The sequence below is a fragment of the Mustela nigripes genome, chromosome 9 (assembly GCF_022355385.1).
Source record: "Mustela nigripes isolate SB6536 chromosome 9, MUSNIG.SB6536, whole genome shotgun sequence".
In the NCBI taxonomy this organism is placed as follows: domain Eukaryota; kingdom Metazoa; phylum Chordata; class Mammalia; order Carnivora; family Mustelidae; genus Mustela; species Mustela nigripes.
Genome location: NC_081565.1, coordinates 73,957,658 through 73,976,897, shown reverse-complemented (window position 1 = coordinate 73,976,897; position 19,240 = coordinate 73,957,658). Strand labels below are relative to the sequence as shown.

Below are 19,240 nucleotides of genomic sequence, written 5' to 3'. Positions count from 1 at the left end.
TAATCTGATGAAATCCCAGAATGTCATTTCATTATTTCCCAGTTCTAAGACTAGTCCTCTCTTCTTCTAGAGTTCAAAAGTTCAAGGTAATCTAGTCTAGTTCCCTCGTTTTACAAACAAGGAAGCAAGTTCAGAAAGGGCCAGGAACGTACCCAGGTTATCAGGTTAACTAGCCATGAAGGCACAGCAACTTCAATTCTTGCTTTGCTCTCCAAAACAGACCTTACACTTTTAAATCCCAGGAACATCAAAGTGGTCTTAAGATGGGCACAAAACAGAAGACATGCCATTCATCTGGGTCTCAACCACTGGCTCATTGAAAGGCACCGGGAATCAGGGACCATTTCTCAAACACACAGAGATCTTAGAGGTACAAAATGTGTTTGCCTTGCCACCTGAATTAAACCAAACTCATGAGAAGGTCTGAGAGTCTGAACAGATTGAGGATGGGGCTCATTAACACTTATAATTGCATTCCAGATATAATCCAGGCAGAACCCCAAAGCTAAAATGAGTCCCATTCAGACCACTAACAGAATATACTCTTCAGGTTTTCGTTGATCTTTCTGGACTCTCTAACACTGGTTCAAAGTCACTGTCATGTTCTGATTCTTTCCACTTGCAAAATAAATTTGAAGTCATCTCTGGCTTATTTACAACTCTAAGTTAGTAAGAAAATGAGAAAATACATTTAAATGTTCTCCATGCAGCTGTTTCAAATCTACTGAAGAGACTGCTCTTCAATCCTCAAAGTTCATCCAATGGATGTTTTAATCCTGATATTTCGTTTTCTTAATTGCACGACCCCTCTGTGTAAATATTGAGAGGGGTAATATCGCCAGTGTGAGCTAGCTGAATCACAGCCAGGAAGAAAAAAATAATTAATGAAGGTGGCCAAGAATAGAGATTCTGAGACAGAGAACCCTCCATTCATATTATTTACCACTTGCATAATCAAACTTCTAAACAACCTCTCGCTGGACGTGGTCTTTTCTCACCTGTAGAAAAGCAGGAAGCACCACGGCAACAGCTCTACCTGTGAAGTCAGGCCACCTTGATTCCATTTCAAGGTCTGACATGTAATACCTGTACAACCTTGGAGAGACTACTGACCCCACATAAACCTCAGTTTCCATATCCCTGAAGTGGGCAACTGATAGCCACACTGAAGAACTGGTTAGGACAGCATGAGATATTCTCAGTAAAGCCTGGAGCAGCTTCATACTCACTTCACCCACCAGGAGTCCCCACCCTCAGGACCTCACTCAGTAGGAGAGGAAGTGGCCTTCGGTAGTGATAGCACAGGGTTACGCACAATGGGGAAGCACGTGGGTTCAGTCCTACTCTTGACCTCTGCCCTTTCCTCTCTTCTGTGCTGAGATTAGGGGGACCTTGGGAAGGAAGTATGGGGTCTTCCAGAGCTAGTAATGACCTTATGGGGAGTCTTACATTTTGTCTCAGTATTAAAAACTCACATGACTCTGTAATGAGCTACATTCTCTACTCTCAGCTTTGGCAATAACACATGATTATTTTGGTGATCATGTGTCTTAATTGCCATATTTTTCAATTACTTCAGAACTGGGTTGGTGGAGAGGATATGATTTACTGAGTCTCTCTTCTATCTCATAAACAAGCCATTCTTCCCCACAGCCCCATTTTTTGGCTCTATGTGATTCCAAACATCTGCCTGGTGATTCACCTTAAAAAGAGTCCTTGCCACTATCTAACTTGGACAGGCAGAGTACATCTGCAGTTCGCTGAATGCATTTCAGGAGCTGCAATGGTCAATCCAAAGCTTCTTACACTGGGTTACTGCATCCAAAGACTGTGCAAGACTTCTTCATTATCCTGCCACTCGGAAGCAACAGTTCCAAAGCCAAATATCTCTTTACAAGAAGAAAAATATGGCCATGCTGACTATCTGTTATTGTTTTTGCCCATTATCACAATCCCAAAGGCAAGGAAGCAAAAATGAATCATAGGAAAGAAGCATTCAGTCATCCTTCGGGAAATTGTGGATTTCACCCCTTGGACAAAGCTCTAACACCGCGCTGAATTTATGGTACTATCTTCACAGAAGGTATTAATGTCACTTCATTATTGAGCCCAAAGGGATGCAGAGAACAAGAGAACAAGATTCTCAGTCTCAAAGAACTCCTACTCTGAAGCAGAAGTGATGCATAATTAAAGAATCATAATGTAACACAGTAAATGTAAGGTATTATGGGGACACGGGAAAGAGCGCCTAACCCAAGGGGCCATGGAAGAGGGAAATTGTCAAAGTTTGCTACAGTACTAGATGGCTTATTCATGTGGAATAAATAAAGTCACCTATTTATGACTGCAGAGGCAGTGGTGGCAGGATGTTCCAACAGATGGAGAAAATAAGCAAAAAGATGCATGGGATACATAGGAGTTCACAGTCCATTAGGGAGGACAGAGGAGGCCATAAAATGTGCCCCTAAGAACTCCAGCGTGGGCTTCTAAAAAAATCAGATCCCTTTGCTATGGAAATCAGCAGAAAGGGTTTTGGCAAACTGTCCAGCATCCTTGCCACGCACAAGGTGCATATAACAGACACAATCCTGGGTCCTCATGGAGCTTCCATTCTGGAGGAAGACAAAAACATCCCTGGGTAGGCAAGGAGAGAAGTGAAGGGCAAAGAGAAGAGTGTATGTCAAGTCCAGGACATGAAGGAGTGTTGTCAACACCAGGCCAAGAGAGAGGAGGTCCCAGTGGGGACCTGAGCAAGCACCAGAGGAGGTCCCAGTGGGGCGGAATGAGCAAGCACCAGAGCCCGCAGAGATGTGGCTGCTGCCAAGAACCATCATGCTGGTAAGAAAAAATAACAATAATAATAAACAATTCTGGTCTGGTGGATGGAACTAGAGGGTATTACACTCAGCAAAATAAGTCCATCAGAGAAAGACAATTATCATATGATCTTCTTGATATGAGGAAGTTGAGAGGCAACGTGGGAGATTTGGGGGGTAGGAAAAGAATAAATGAAACAAGATGGGATCGGGAGGGAGACAAACCATAAGAGACTCTTAATCTCACAAAACAAACTGAGAGTTGCTCGGGGGAGGGGAGGTAGCGAGAGCGTGGTGGGGTTATGGACATGGGGGAGGGTATGTGCTATGGTGAGTGCTGCATTATTGGGTTGGTTTCTTTTTTTAATTTTTAAATTTTTTATTAACATATAATGTATTATTAGCCCCAGGGGTATAGGTCTGTGACTTGCCAGGTTTACACTTCACAGCACTCACCATGGCACATACCCTCCCCAATGTCCATAACCCCACCACTCTCTCGCTACCTCCCCTCCCCCGAGCAACCCTCAGTTTGTTTTGTGAGATTAAGAGTCTCTTATGGTTTGTCTCCCTCCCAATCCCATCTTGTTGCATTTATTCCTTTCCTACCCCCTAAGCCCCCACGTTGCCTCTCAACTTCCTCATATCAGGGAGATCATATTGAAAGGTCCCCCAATAACAGGTCCATGATCAAAGGAGCGAGACTGATACAAAGCAAAGGTCAAGCAAAGCTTTATTTCACACCAAGTATAGAGAATCAAACTGACTGTTCGGGGCCACCTCTTAAAGAGAGGGTGACCACCCCCAGCCTCACAGACTAACTTTGTTTTTTTTTGTTTTGGGTTTTTTTTTTTTTTATCATACCTGAAAAAAACTCCTGGATTATATGAAATAAAACAGCCTGTGTTGATATGTAAATATGGTACTTCAGTGAGGATGTAAACAGAAACAGAAATGGAAGAGAAATAACAATGGATGCCACAGAAATACAAAAGATTATATGAGAATATTATGAAATGTTTATTACATGGCAACAAATTGGACAGTCTAGAAGAAATGGATAGATTTCTTTTTATTTTTTTAAAGATTTTATTTATTTATCAGAGAGAGAGGGAGAGAGAGAGAGCACAGGCAGACAGAATGGCAGGCAGAGGCTGAAGGAGAAGCAGGCTCCCCGCTGAGCAAGGAGCCCGATGTGGGGCTTGATCCCAGGACGCTGGGATCATGACCTGAGCCGAAGGCAGCTGTTTAACCAACTGAACCACCCAGGCGTCTCTCTTTTTTTTTTTTTTTTTTTTTAAGAAATGGATAAATTTCTAAATGGAATCAGGAAAAAAACAGAAAATTTAAACAGAGCTACTACTAGCAATAAAATTAAATCAGATATTTAAAAACTCCCAAAGTACAGAAGTCCAGGACCAGGACTACAGGTAAATTCTATTAAACATTTAAAGAAAAGTTAATACCTATTCTCCAACTACTCCAAAAAACAGAAGAGGAAGGAAAGCTTCCAAATTCATTCTATGAGGCTAACATTACCCTGGTACTAATATCAGATAAAGACACTACAACAAAAGAAAATTACAGATCAGTGTCTCTGATGAAACACAGATATAAAAATCCTCAACAAGGGGCGCCTGGGTGGCTCAGTGGGTTAAGCCACTGCCTTCGGCTCAGGTCATGATCCCAGGGTCCTGGGATCGAGTCCCGCATCGGGCTCTCTGCTCAGCAGGGAGCCTGCTTCCTTCTCTCTCTCTCTGCCTGCCTCTCAGTGTACTTGTAATTTCTCTCTGTCAAATAAATAAATAAAATCTTTAAAAAAAAAAAAAAATCCTCAACAAAACTCTAGCAAAACAAATCCAAAGATCCATTTTTTAAAAAGCATCTCTACGGGCGCCTGTGTGACTCAGTCATTGAGCATCTGGCTATTGACTTGGGTTCAGGTCATGACCTTGTGTCTTGAGACTGGACCCCGTGTCAGGTTCTGCTCTCAGTGGGGAGCCTGCTTGAGATTCTTTCCCTCTGCCCCTCCCTGGATTCTTATATACTCTTTCTCTAAAATAAATTTTAAAAACAATAATAATTTAAAAATCACCACCATGATCAAGTAAGATTTACTCCAGAGACGCAAGGATGATTCAAAATTCACAAATCTATCGACACGATGCATCACGTTAACAGGAAAAATGATAAAAACGATATGATCATCTCAAAAGACACAAAATAAGCATGTGACAAAGTACGACAACCATTCCTGATAAAAACTGTCAATAAAGTAGGGTCTAAAGGACCATACCTCAACATAATAAAGGCCATATATGAAAAACCTACAGCCAGAATCATACTCAATGGTAAAAAACTGAGAGCTTTACCCTTACAATTAGGAATGGGAAAAAAATGTCTACTCTTACCACTTTGATTCAACACAGTACTAGAAGTCCCTGCTACAGCTATCAGACAAGAAATAAAATGCATCCAAACTGGTAAGAAAGAAGTATTTGCAGATGACACGATTCTATATATAGAAAACCCTACAGACTCCACCAAAAAGCTACTAGCACTGATAAATGAATTCAGTATAGTTTCAAGACGCAAAATTAATATACAGAAATTGGTTGCATTTCTAAACACTAATAACGAAGTAGCAGAAAGGGAAGTTACAAAAACAATCCCATGTACAACTGCACTGGAAAAAAAAAAAAAAACCTAACAATAAACTTAACCAAGGTGAAAGACCTGTACTCTGAACACTATAAAACACTGATGAAAAAAATTAAAAATAATAAGCAAACAGAAAGGCACCCCCATCATCATGGATTGGAAGAACCAATACTGTTGAAATGTCCAAACTAACCAGAGCAATCTACAGATTTAATGTAATCCTTATCAAAATACCGACAACATTTTCCACAGAACTAGAATAAATAACCCTACAGTCTGTATGGAATCACAAAGGACCCCAAACAGCCGAAGTAATCTTGAAAAAGAACAAAGCCGGAAGGGTCACAGTCCTAGATTTCAAGATACACTATAAAGGCATAGTAATTAAAGCAGTATGGTACCAATATCCAAGGAAACACACACATCAAGTGAACAGACTAGAGACCCCCAAAATAAACTCATGCTTATATGGTCAGTTTATCTATGACAAAGGATCCAAAAATGCAAGATGGAGAAAAGATGGTCTTTTCAACCTATGGTGCTGGGAAAACTGAACCCTAACAGGAAAAAGAAAAAACAAAACAAAACACACACACATACAACAAAACAGAAATTGGACCACTTTCTAATACCATACACAAAAATAAGCTCAAAATGGATTTAAAGACCTAAATGTGAGATCTGAAACCATAAAAATTCTAGCAAATATATAGGCAGTAATCTCTTTGACATCAACCATCACAACGATTTTATAGGTATGTCTCCTCTGCAAGGCAAACAAATGCAAAATTGAACTACAGGAATGAATGAATGAATGAATGAATGAATATAAAAAATAAGCTACCGGAGCTGTATCAAAATGAAAAGCTTTTACACAGCAAAGGAAATATCCGCAAAAAGGCAACCTACCAGATGGGAGAAGCGATCCCCAAATGATGTATCTGACAAGGGGTTAATATCCAAATATAAAGAGGTTATACAGCTCAACACCAAAGAAACCCCAAATAATTCTATTAAAAATGGGCAGAGGGCCTGTATAGACATTTTAAAAGACACAGGAAAAGATGCTCAACATCACTAATCATCAGGGAAAGGCAAATCAAAACAACAATGAGATATTACTCACATCTGCCAGAACGACAGGTCAAATAATAAGCAGTGTTGCTGAGGATGTGGAGAGAAAAGAACCCTCGTGCGTTGTTGGGAGGAATGCAAACTGGTACAACCACTGAGGGAAACAGTATGGAGGTTCCTCAAAAAATTAAAATTAGAATTACCATATGATCCATTATTTCCACTACTGGCTATTTGCCCAAAGAAAACAAAACACTAATTGGAAAAGATACATGCATCCCTAAGTTTACTGCAGCATCATTTACAATAGCCAAGATATGGAATCAATTCCAGTGTCCATCTATAAGTAAATGTACAAATAAGATGTGGTACCTGTACACACACACATGCACGCGCGTGCGCCACAGAATATTAAAAAGCATGAGATCTTAGCATTTGAAACAATATGGGTGGACCTACAGAGTATAATCCTAAATGAAATAAGTCTTTCAGCAAAAAACAAATACCTTATGATTTTTCTCTTACGTGGAATTTAAGGAACAAAGAAAAAGAGACAGGAAAACAGACTCAAACACAGAGCATGGTGACTGCCAGAGGGAGGGAGGTGGGGGTGTGTGTGAAATAAATCAAAGGAATTAAGGGGACACTCACCTCAAGGAGCACTGAGCAATGTACAGAATCACTGAGACATTATACTATAAATCTGAAACTAACATAACACTGTGATGTTAGTTATAATTCAATAAAAATAACTGTACTTTGATGTAGAGTCTTATTAACTAGGAAGTTAATAAAGTAATAACTTTTTAAATTTTGATGAAAGAAGTAACATGTTCAAAACATTGTAGAATATGATTTTTTGCTTTTGAAGCGTGGTTGCCCATAGACTTACATTTTCTATTATCACCAGGAGCCCAAATTACCCTCAGCTGAGAAAAGAAATAAAAACACTGAGAGCTTTGGTGATCTGCCCAAGGCTATTAAGGATGTAAATGACAGTCGGCTATTATCTTATTCCAGTACACCAGGAGCTAATTTGACCTTGGAAAGAAAGACTTTCCTGTTGGGGGTAATTATTTACATTGTTAGGGCTCTACACATCAATGCATTAAAATCATGATGATCATGAAGATGATATACCCCCAGCCTTCGCGCAACTCAACAGGAAGACACAAAGCAGAGATACAACGGGAGGGGGCAGGAGTTCAGGGCCCTGGGGAGACGGGATGGTCACTGCTCAACCGCAAAGGTCTCCCACAGGTGCAATCCTTCAACTGCCTCCCTTGCTCTCAGTATAAAAGGAAGGGAGGGAGCTCAGAGGCATCCAAAATACAATCAGCATCATCTTCCACCTTTTGGCAACCAACTACACTTCAACTATCTAAGTGATTAAAAAAATCAAAAGTTGGTTTTTCTAGATTTTCCAAAAAGTCATCTTTCTACCTTTAAGTAAATTACATACTCAACATACAAAAATGATTTCCTAACCGGATCCTGTAAATGGCCAAGTTAAACACACCTGTATCTTTACCTCTAATTACAAATCGAAAGTGCCAAAATATTTTAAGATTTGATTGAGGCAAAATACAAAGTAACAGGAATGACAAGAAGCTACTTTAGAATACTGGAGATCATTTTTAATTAAACCCAAGTTCTGGGTGTTAGAAATCAAAGTAAGTGTATGACTTCTCTTGTTCAATGTCTCAAAGCTCCCTGAAAATATCTGAGCTTCCAAAGGAAGTGTCAATGGGAAAGAAAAAAAAAAGTGCCAACTGTCCCAGCTTCTAACAAACATGAATTTTACTCTAAAGGTAGGTTTATTTGTAAATACATCTATGCGCCTGCATGTACACACACAACCTATGAATAATTTGTTTCCAATGGAGTCATTACTGTATCCCATTTGAGCTCTCCCCACCCCCAATAAAAGCTTTTACTACAGACAGGATGCTTTCTAGAATATTTTGGCTAGGATAATAGTGCAGAGTTTATCAAGTTAGTGAGAGCATCTATGTCTAAATTCAAAATACTGGAAGAACATGTGACTCCCTTGGCAGGGCTCCAGTAGAAACTCAGGGGGTAATTTATGTTTTGTCACATGTTTGTGGCACTCCCTTCTCAATGAGGGGATGGGTTGTTCAGAGGAGGCAGGTCTGAGAGGAGTGCAGGTTCTTCATACCATCCGAAAATGAGGACACAGCTCTGCCAAGAACAGCAACTGTGAAGGACTTGAGATCTAAGAAGATTTAGCATCACTGAGGATCATTCTAGCTTTTATTAAAGAGTCTGAGTCAGGACAGAGTTTGAACATCACATGTTCACCTTTAGATTTTAGGATAACGACAAAGTTGGATGCAATTCAAAAGACCCAAGGCAAATATTTCACATATGTTGGGTGGATGGATAGAGGTTCAAAGAGATGGATGGTCACATTGGTTTCTGGACTGTGGATTATTTTTAACTTCATGAGATTTCCCCTTCTGGACAGTTTAAAAAACAAAACAAAACAAAACATTTCTTTGGGGGCGCCTTGGTGGCTCAGTGGGTTAAAGTCTCTGCCTTCAGCTCACGTCATGATCCCAGAGTCCTGGGATCGAGCCCCACATCAGGCTCTGTGCTCCATGGGGAGCCTGCTTCCTCCTCTTTCTCTGCCTGCCTCTGCCTACTTGTGACCTCTGCCAAATAAATAAATAAAATATTTAAAAACAAAATAAAACAAAAAAATATTTCTTTGGATGTGCGAAGTTCATACTCTGCCTTGAGGTAGGGGAAGAAATGAGTATTTCAATGGTCAAACCAATCTCAATACTCCTCATTGGCCCCAAACCTTCCTCAACTTCCAACCCAAGCTGAACGGATAGTGGGGTTAGTTTTACCTGTGATGGTGATAAAGGAGAAACCCGGTTCTTTCTCCATCTTATTCTTTCCTGTTTTCCAAACTCTTATATTTCAAGCTCTGATTACAGCAATTTTCACAGTAAAGTCAACGCTGATTAATCCGAGAACTACTGGCATAAATGGAAAAACTCCAGCCCAAGATTTTGGTGGAGAATTTCTTCTTGTTGTTATTATGACACTAGCGAGAACTCCAAGTTCTTACTAAGGAGAAAAATGTACCATGCGATTTTTAATATCCAATGGGACACAGAAAGAAAGAGAATGAATTTAACATTTGCCAGAGAACCAGCAACCCTGGGTTCCAGCCAAAGTCTCAACATTAGTCTCTCTGTTCCCAGAAGCTCATGCAGAAGCTGACTTTTCAGACTGGATGAGGAAGTGGGACTGAAAAATGTATTTAAACAGATGTTTTAAAAATTAGAAAATAAGAGGGTCTTAAAAAACTTCAAGCTCTGAGAAACTCTTCTATAAAAAAAAGTGGCAGGGGCGCCTGGGTGGCTCAGTGGGTTAAGCCGCTGCCTTCGGCTCAGGTCATGATCTCAGGGTCCTGGGATCGAGTCCTGCATCGGGCTCTCTGCTCCACGGGGAGCCTGCTTCCTCCTCTCTCTCTGCCTGCCTCTCTGCCTGCTTGTGATCTCTCTGTGTCAAATAAATAAATAAAATCTTTAAAAAAAAAAAAAAGTGGCAGAAGTTGACCATTTTCATTTAACTGGGCCTGATTTCCTCACAGGGGTCTTAATAGAACCATCTGGAATTCAGCCCCTTGTTTTGTGAAAATGAGGTTAAGGCGAATTGCTCCACACACACACACCGATATGAAACATTATCAAGCCTCCTTTTGGTGTTAAAAAAAAAAAAAAAAGTAATATCCTTGATCCTGACCCGAAAATACTAGACTTCATTGCTTCAATGTGAAGTTGGCTATTTGATGTTTAAGTCGTATACCTGGTGAATTACCATCTCAACAAATAAAAGTATCTATTAACGATGAGTAAAAATATTTAACGACTTCATTTCCTGGTGTAGGATCTCCACGTAGGACCTGTAAGGTATGTTGACTACAAACAGCCTCTATACCTTGAGCAGACGATCAGCCTGACCTGCATCCCTGATTCTTTACTGACCAACAAAGAAATGATCATTTCCATGTCAACAACAGTAGGAAGAGGAGGAGGAGAAAGCACCATTGCCACGACCTCCCGGATGGGGATGGGATGAAGATGGGGCTCCTCCCTCTCTCCCGACCCCCACCCAATTCCTGGAAGCTCCTGGTCCGAGGCTGGCTGTCGAGGCCCCTGTAACATTCAAAGGAAACAGAGAGTCTGCCCTGAATCATCTAGGTCGCCTTGGAGATGCTACCCTCACAAAAGTCAGCAAGGCAGCCGATTCAGCGGAACAAAGCGAACATCCCCAGTGCCCACCCTTCAGCTTACCCTTGGGTGGAGATGAATGAGGTCATTCTATGCAAAAGATTCCCAGAAGTCCCCTTCCCCATTACCAAAAGGTTGATAGGAAAGCAGCACCCAGACTGAACACTTCCAAATAATGTTAAGGGATTTCTATCAGTGCTTCTCAGCCGTAGCCACTTAATGAGAAGCACTGCAGAGGCTTCTAAAAGTTCTAAAAGTTCAGGCTACATTCCAAGAATACTTAGCATGGACTTTCTTCAGGTGGTACCTGGGGGGGGGGGGGCAGCAGCAAAGCTTCCCAGGTGATTCCAATGTGCAGCCAAGACTGAGAACGAAGGTCGGCAGCATCCTGGGGCCTGATACACCTAGCAGTCAGGAGAGCGAAACGTGGGCACCAAAACTCAAGCCACAGCGAGGAACTGGTGACAAAGGCATCCTGTTACCCAAAATGCAGGGCCCGCACGACTTCAAACAGAACTTGCAAAGGTCCCGTGCATCAAGTAAACACCCCCCTCCACACCCCCAACTCTGCAATTCAGGCTCTTGAGAGCTGTTTCTGGCAGGAAGGCCCAAGCCTATCCTCTCAAAGGTGCCTTGGAATTCAGCAAAAGCAACCAGTGGAAGACTCAGATGCTTTTTGCAGGGAATTTCAGACTTCACACGTTCAGAAACGCTGAATCAGAAATGAGGTACTTGGCTCAGAAAGGCAGGCAAAATCATCTTAGTGCTTAATGATTAACTCTCCTTTTTAAAGATCTTTTTGCGAGGAGCCCTTGCAATGAGCTGTCTGTAATAACCCAGTGGGGTGAAGAGGTCTCCTGAGCAGGAGGGCAGGGGAAGAGCTGCAGTCAGCAGCCCAAGAGCCTGGAGACCTTTCTCATTTTTCCAGGGATCACTGACCATAGAACAAAAAGGCTTTTGAGAAGTCAGGCAGCGCTGTCCTTTGCCCTTGGGGAAATACACACTTGCCATCATCCACACAGATTCTGTGGAACCTTTAGAAGGATAAAAAGTATTTTCTTTACTGCAGGACAGGCCTAGAATGAGAATTTCCCAAGTTGGACAGGCTACAAACAGCAAAAAAATATGAAGCTCTTCAGGCTTCAGTGAAATCATCACTAGTAAACATGAGTTATAAGCTGACTCCATTTAGAAGCCCTGCCACTGAGCAATTGCCTTTGTAATATTTATTCAAGAAGTCATAAATTCTACTATGTGCTCATACGACACTCTTGAGAGACATTCATGAAAATTAAGCCTTATCAACACAGTGAGCAAACACATATGAATCATCCCTTAAAAAAAAAAAAAAAAACAAAACAAAACAGGAAAGGTATAAGAAAATAATCTTTCAGGCTATATATCTTAATTAGAAAAAAAAAAACCAAACACACTGGTTAAAAACCAAATGCTGAACTAAATTCCTGATACATTTCCTTCATAAGAAGCCTATCAAGGGGCACCTGGGTGGCTCAGTGGGTTAAAGCCTCTGCCTTCGGCCCAGCTTATGATCCCAGGGTCCTGGGATCGAGCCCCGCATCGGGCTCTCTGCTCAGCAGGGAGCCTGCTTCCTCCTCTCTCTCTGCCTACCTCTCTGCCTACTTGTGATCTGTCAAATAAATAAATAAAATCTTCCAAAAAAAATAAAAAGAAGCCTATCAAGTCATAGGCAGAGATTTTTAACAACCTAGCTGAGCAATAAAATCACTACCATGTAAAATAAGACCCTCTAGGGGCACCTGGTGGCCCAGTTCATAGAGCCTTCAACTCAGGGTCCTAAGGTCAAGCCCCACACTGGGCACAGAACCTACTTAATAATTAAATACACCCTAATCACTTAGTTCTCTTCTACATACTTCCAAGAAAGTGTTCCCACCTCTGAAAAATACAAAATAATGGAATTAAATAGTAATAAGCAAGGAAAATATTGATTATAAAACTATTTAAGGTTCTATTTCTCACCCTCCTAACTAATCATTTGTTTCAAGTCATGTAATACTCGGTAAAGAACACGTGTATCAAGCTTCCTACACTCATTACTTAATACATGAACACTAATCATTTTATTATCTTATGATCTAAGCAGGGTACTTTGCTACAGTTTCACCTTTGGAATCGGGACTAGCCCCCAGAAAAAATTATTTGGCAAACAATACAGAAGGAATGCGTGACAAAGACCTAAACAAGTAATAGAAGAAACAGTAAGTCCATTTTTGGGTTTTGAACTTGGCCCAATAATAACCTTGTATTTCTGGAGTGTCATTTCATGTGTCCTGCACTTCCTTTTGCCCATGTTGGCTTAGGAAGGAGACAGAACATGTGTTGTCTGCATTTAACCTTTGGGGAAACGGAAGACCAGGGAGGTTGCATGGCTTCCCCAAGGACTCGGGTGGGCCACCACAGCCTGTGGATAAAATCCACTTGTCGCCTGTTTTTGTACGGCTCACGAGTTAGGAATAGCATTTACATTTTGCAAATAGTTTCCAAGTGAGCCCACTCGTTTGTTGACACCTCTCCTACGGGTGATTTTGCACTACGACAGAGCAGAAAAGAGAGTCTATGGCCCTGAAAGCCAGAAACATTTATTCTCTGGTCCTTGACAGAAAAAGATTGCTGAGTCTTGCCCAAGGCCCACAGGGGAACCATGAACAGAGCCCAGATTTTTGGGAACCCAACCAGTGTTCTTCCTACTCAATCTTGTGCCTCTCCGTAAGCCTATGGTTCATCCCAGGCATTTTTATGAGGGCTAAGAAGAAGTTTATGAAGCATAAATGTTGGTACTTGGAATAGAAAGAAAGAAGGCATTGAGAAGGGAGCCAGATACAGCAAATGAGGAGGAGACAGGAGAGGAATCTGACCCCAGCATAGACCATATCCAGAATCTCACCTGATTTGCATGATTTAAATGATGAGATTTGGAAAATTTTGAGTTGAGATTTCAATTAGATTTGAGACTTAGAGTTCATGCTGGAATGGGACAAATAAATTTTGCATGTGGAATTAACATGCATGGGGGGGCAGAGGGCAGACTGCCCTGGGTTGGATAATGTCCCCCTAAATTCATCCCACCCCCATACCTCAGAAAGTAACTGTATTTGGAAATAGTGTCTTTATAGGTATAATCAAGTTCTGATGAGGTCATCTTTGGGATGAGGGTGGGCTCTCATCCAATGATAGGTGTCCTTATAAAAAGAGGGAAATTTGGACACAAAGAGGAGAATGCCATAAGAACAGAATCACAAAGGAGATAACTGTGTGAGAACAGGCAGGGACTGGGGTGACATGTTTACAAGCCAATGGGCTCCAAGGATATCTAGCATCACCAGAAGAAGCACAAAACAGAGGCTCCCTCAGAGCCTCCAAGTGGAATCCATCAACCTTGACTTCAGGCTGCTAGCCTCCAGAACCATGAAAGAATGTAAATCTTTATATTACTGTATTTATTGAAATAATCTGCAAGTGAGCGGACCTACGCAATTCAAACCCATGGTGTTCAAGGGTCAACTGTGTAAGTGATTAAAAAAGAATTATACAATTTTTACAAAAGATTTATTTATCTCAGAGACAGAGAGAGCACAGAAGCAGCGGGAGGGGCAGAGGGAGAGGATAAAGGAGAGAGAGAATCTCAAGCAGATGAGATGCTGAGCCCAGCACAGGGATACTTCACAAGATCCTGAGATTATGACCTGAGCGGAAACCAGGAGTGGGCTACTCAATCAAATGAGTTCACCCATGCGCCCCAGAATTGCACACTTTCAACCAGATACAAGACATGTATCAAAACCAACATACCACAGACCCACTACAGTCACTTCTATCTTTTTTTTATCTTTTTTTTTTTTTTTTTTTTTTTTTTTTTGACAGATCACAAGTAGGCAGAGAGGCAGGCAGAGAGAGAGAGGAGGAGGCAGGCTCCCTGCCGAGCAGAGAGCCCCGATGTGAGGCTGGATCCCAGGACCCTGGGATCATGACCTGAACCGAAGGCAGAGGCTTTAACCACTGAGCCACCCAGGTGCCCCTACAGTCACTTCTAGAATCTCCCAATGGTTCAGTATGCACCTATCACATTGCTTGGCACCAGATATACTAAAGGTTAATTCTCCAACCCAACCCCATATACACACATTTTTCAGCATAACATTTTTGAAGGTTGAAGCAAGATACATTCCTTCATTTCTTCAAAAGTATAAGGAAATGGTGGTAAAGACATGAAGTTGCAGACATAATAGAAAGGTAAGTCAAAAATTAGGTACATGCAATGTCCCCATGTAATTCAGTCACTGAATAAAAAGCTTAGATTCACTACTTTAAAACTCTTTGTAGACCATATATAAAATACAGATGAATACAGTTGCTACAAGTTCATGAGAAAGTTGTCATTGGGGTCCACACTAAAGCCCATGCAATGCTGATATTTTAGCAGCTAAATTCTTTTTAGTAGACCCACAAGAGACTCATCTGAGACAGAATTTTCCTATTTATCATAAGGTCTTGTTGTATCATGGTATCAATTATTTTATTTTATTTTTTTAAAAGATTTTATTTATTTATTTGACAGAGAGAGATCACAAGTAGGCAGAGAGTTAGGCAGAGAGAGAAGGGGAAGCAGGCTCCCTGCTGAGCAGAGAGTCCACTGTGGGGCTCGATCCCAGGACACTGAGATCATGACCTGAGCCGAAGGCAGTGGCTTAATCCACTGAGCCACCCAGGCGCCCCGGTATCAATTATTTTAAATGAACTATTCCTAGAGATACCACCTCACACCAGTCAGAATGGCTAAAATTAACAAGTCAGGAAATGACAGATGCTGGTAAGGATGCGGAGAATGGGGAACCCTCCTACACTGTTGGTGGGAATGCAAACTGGTGCAGCCACTTGGAAAACAGCATGGAGGTTCCTCAAAAAGTTGAAAAGAGAGCTACCCTATGACCCAGCAATCGCACTGTTGGGTATTTACCCTAAAGATACAAATACAGTGATCTGAAGGGGCATGTACACCTGAATGCTTATAGCAGCAATGTCCACCATAGCCAAACTATGGAAAGAGCCTAGATGTCCATCAACAGATGAATGGATAAAGAAGATGTGGTATATATACACAATGCAATACTATGCAGTCATCAAAAGAAATGAAATCTTACCATTTGCAATGATGTGGATGGAACTAGAAGGTGTTATGCTGAGCAAAATAAGTCAATCAGACAAAGACAATTATCATATGATCTCCCTGATATGATAAATTTGAGAGGCAACATGGAGGGTTTGGGGGACAGGGAAGGAAAAAGTGAAACAAGATGGGATCAGGAGGGAGACAAGCCATAAGAGACTCTTAATCTCACAAAACAAACTGAGGGTTGCTGAGAGGAGGGGGGTAGAGAGAGGGTGGCTGGGTTATGGACACTAGGGAGGGTATGTGCTATGGTGAGTGCTGTGAAGTGTGTAGCCTGGCAATTCACAGACCTGTACCCCTGGGGCTAATAATACATTGTATGTTAATAAAAAATTAAAAATAAAAAAAATAAAGAAAAAATAAAAAACAAAACAAAACTATTCCTGGTCTAGATTTTAAATGAACTCAGTATTTTCCAATGGATTTGCCTTCCAATATACCATATAAAATTGTATTTGCCTCCTCCCTCCACACTCTTGTTTCATTATTTTCTTATGTTTTGAAACAAAACTGTATTTTTTAAAAGATTTTACTTATTTACTTGAGAGAGAGCAAGCAAGAGAGAGAGAGCACAAGGTGGCAGGGGTGGGGCAGAGGGAAAGGGAAAAGCAGGCTCCCCACTGCGCAGAGAGCCCATGCAGGACTTGATCCCAGGACCCCAAGATCATGACCTGAGCCAAAGGCAGACTCTTAACATACTGAACCATCCAGGTGCCCCTGAAACATAACTGTATTTTAAATAACCAGTAGCGATAGCAAAGTAAATACCAGCTTGATACTAGTACTTTATGAGAGTCTGGTGCCAGTTGAGACATAAGCATCACATTTCTAAACCATCATTTAGCTCCAAAAATAAAGAAAGAAAACCCCACCAACAGCTCTGAGTGGTGTGCAGGGCATCTATGACACGATTTCCTAAGACTGGGCATTCTGGAAAAGCCCAAGATCTCTACTGCGCCAATGGAGAAATTCACGGGGTATCTTAGCTTTACGAGTAAATGTGTATGTCTTCCTTCTCTCAGTACCTGAAAAAAAGGAATCTAAATGGATGCGTTTCTGGAAGCCAGTGCACTAGGGACCACCACAGTACCCTCATGACGGAACTCCAGCAGAAGACAGACCGTGGAGCTGAAGTTCACCACACTCTTCTGGAGCTGAAGCTCCATGGGGTTCTAGGTTTCTGACCAAAGCACCCTGACCATCCTTCCGTCCACAGCCACCTGCTATCTAGAGAAGAAAAGCATGCACCCGCAAGCAGGGCCAATGCCCCTGAGGCACTTTACCTTATTCTGCTCACACACGTAGTGTATCCTCAGAGTGTCCATGGCTCTGATCATGGCTTGCATGGCGGTGAATATGTTTTGGTAAACCAGCTTCGTGAACCCCTTTCTATCTTCATCGCTGTAACCGGACCCATGGATGATTCTCATTTGCTTGATAAAGGTGCTTTTGCCACTTTCACCAGTTCCTGGTAAGACAACACAAGGGGGAAAACACAGTCAGTGGTTTTTGAAAGGAGCACGCTGAGAAATAAAGACCCTCCTGGCCATGTTGGTCTATATTATGAAGAATAGGTTGATTGGGTGAACATGAACTTGGAAAGGGCCTGCCAGTAGTACAGTAGTAGTATCCTAGACACCAGGCAGAGGGGTCCCTATCTTCTACCCTGTGCATCTCTCACTCTCCTTCTCTTACTCTAACACACACACGCGCGCGCACACACACACACACACACACACACACACACTTTACTACAGGTTCATGAGTGTCTCCGTGCCTTGGAGTAATTCTAACCATCATCTCTTGTAACTAACACCATCTTGGCCCCAGAGAACTGCTTCCCCACATCCCTTGTCCCGAGCTCCTCTGACAATAGGCAACTATGTCCAAATGTTTGAGGGTTTCATCACTTGCCAGTACAGCAGTAGTGGTGATGGAGGCTGCCTCAGAGCTCGGGGAGCATTTGAGCAAGAGGACAGAAGTCTGATTCACCTGCCCATTCCTGTCTTTCAGATACATGAACACAACTGATCCTTGCACAATCACCATCCCCAGTTTTGCCAACTGTCTGTATTCTTGTTCCTCCTCTCATTTCACTTTGTCGTTCAGGAGCAACTCCAAAGTCACAATCCCTGCACATGGCACTTGAGGAACAGTTTATGCATCAAACCATTCCTACTACTCTAAATTCGTAGGGATGTCCAGATATGACGTGTGAAATATGATGCCAGGACTTCATGTTAATATCAGACCGAACTATTGTATGAAAAGACAATGAGAGTTGTAGTTTAATGAAAGAGATTGATATGATGCAACTGAAATATTTTCTAACATTTTGTGATAATTTATTGTACCTAAAGTGAATATAATGTAACATGTTAATTATATCTCAGTAAAAAAAGATAACTTATTGTATGAGATCCCATTACCATGTTTGCTTTCTCACTCCTCCTCCAAACTCACAACCACAAGTTATGTTCTATTTGGGGTCCATTTTCGAATCTCAATATTGCTTTAAGGATTCTGTAACAATTCAGGTTGGTGTGCCCCAAGCAGGGGCAAATTCCAGATTGAAATTAATGAGAACCTATCTCACAACTAAAGTGATTTGAGATGAATTCTAGCTTTGAATAGATGAGTTGTACAATAGTCAATATATTTAACAAAGCTATTGCAAAAAAGCTGTCTCAGTATTTCTGTAAAAAGAACACAACTTACACGAATATCTTAATTAAAATATACTTGTTGATTTTTCTATAAGGACAGCAAAAAATTGGTAAATAGAAAATGGTTAATTAAAAAATCTTTACTATTTACCCATATCTCATTGACCCAACAGAATACCCAGACAGTGCAATGATAGATAAGTTCAATAATCTTTGATACTTTGCTAACCCTGAGTCACATAAAAAACATAGTTGTACACATCTTTTTTGACATTTTAGTTATGAAGACATGTTCATCATGGTAAGAGGATAGAACATATTGACAGCAGTTCGTTAGCTTGATTATAATCTGTAACCATCTGGCCTTACAGGATGTGGGTCTCTGTGTGGACTCTTACAGGGGCCTTGTGAACATCAGGATATAGGACCTATCACCAGAGCCCTCAGAAGCACTTAGGAGACTTGCTCAATTTCTCCACATGGATAGTTGAGATACACCTGTTTGAGTTTGATAAGAATTTTCCTTACAAGAAAAGTGTTCCTTTA

At 41.3% G+C, this 19,240-nt stretch overlaps 1 protein-coding gene across 1 annotated transcript in view; it reads right to left on the bottom strand.

The window, feature by feature from the left end:
* GNA14 (G protein subunit alpha 14) overlaps positions 1–19,240 on the bottom strand; it is a 194,352-nt gene that overhangs the window by 67,396 nt on the left and 107,716 nt on the right. Inside the window, exon 2 of the mRNA XM_059411817.1 lies at positions 17,312–17,496. Within this exon, the coding sequence (XP_059267800.1) occupies positions 17,312–17,496 (185 nt within the window). The remainder of the gene's footprint in view (positions 1–17,311; positions 17,497–19,240) is intronic.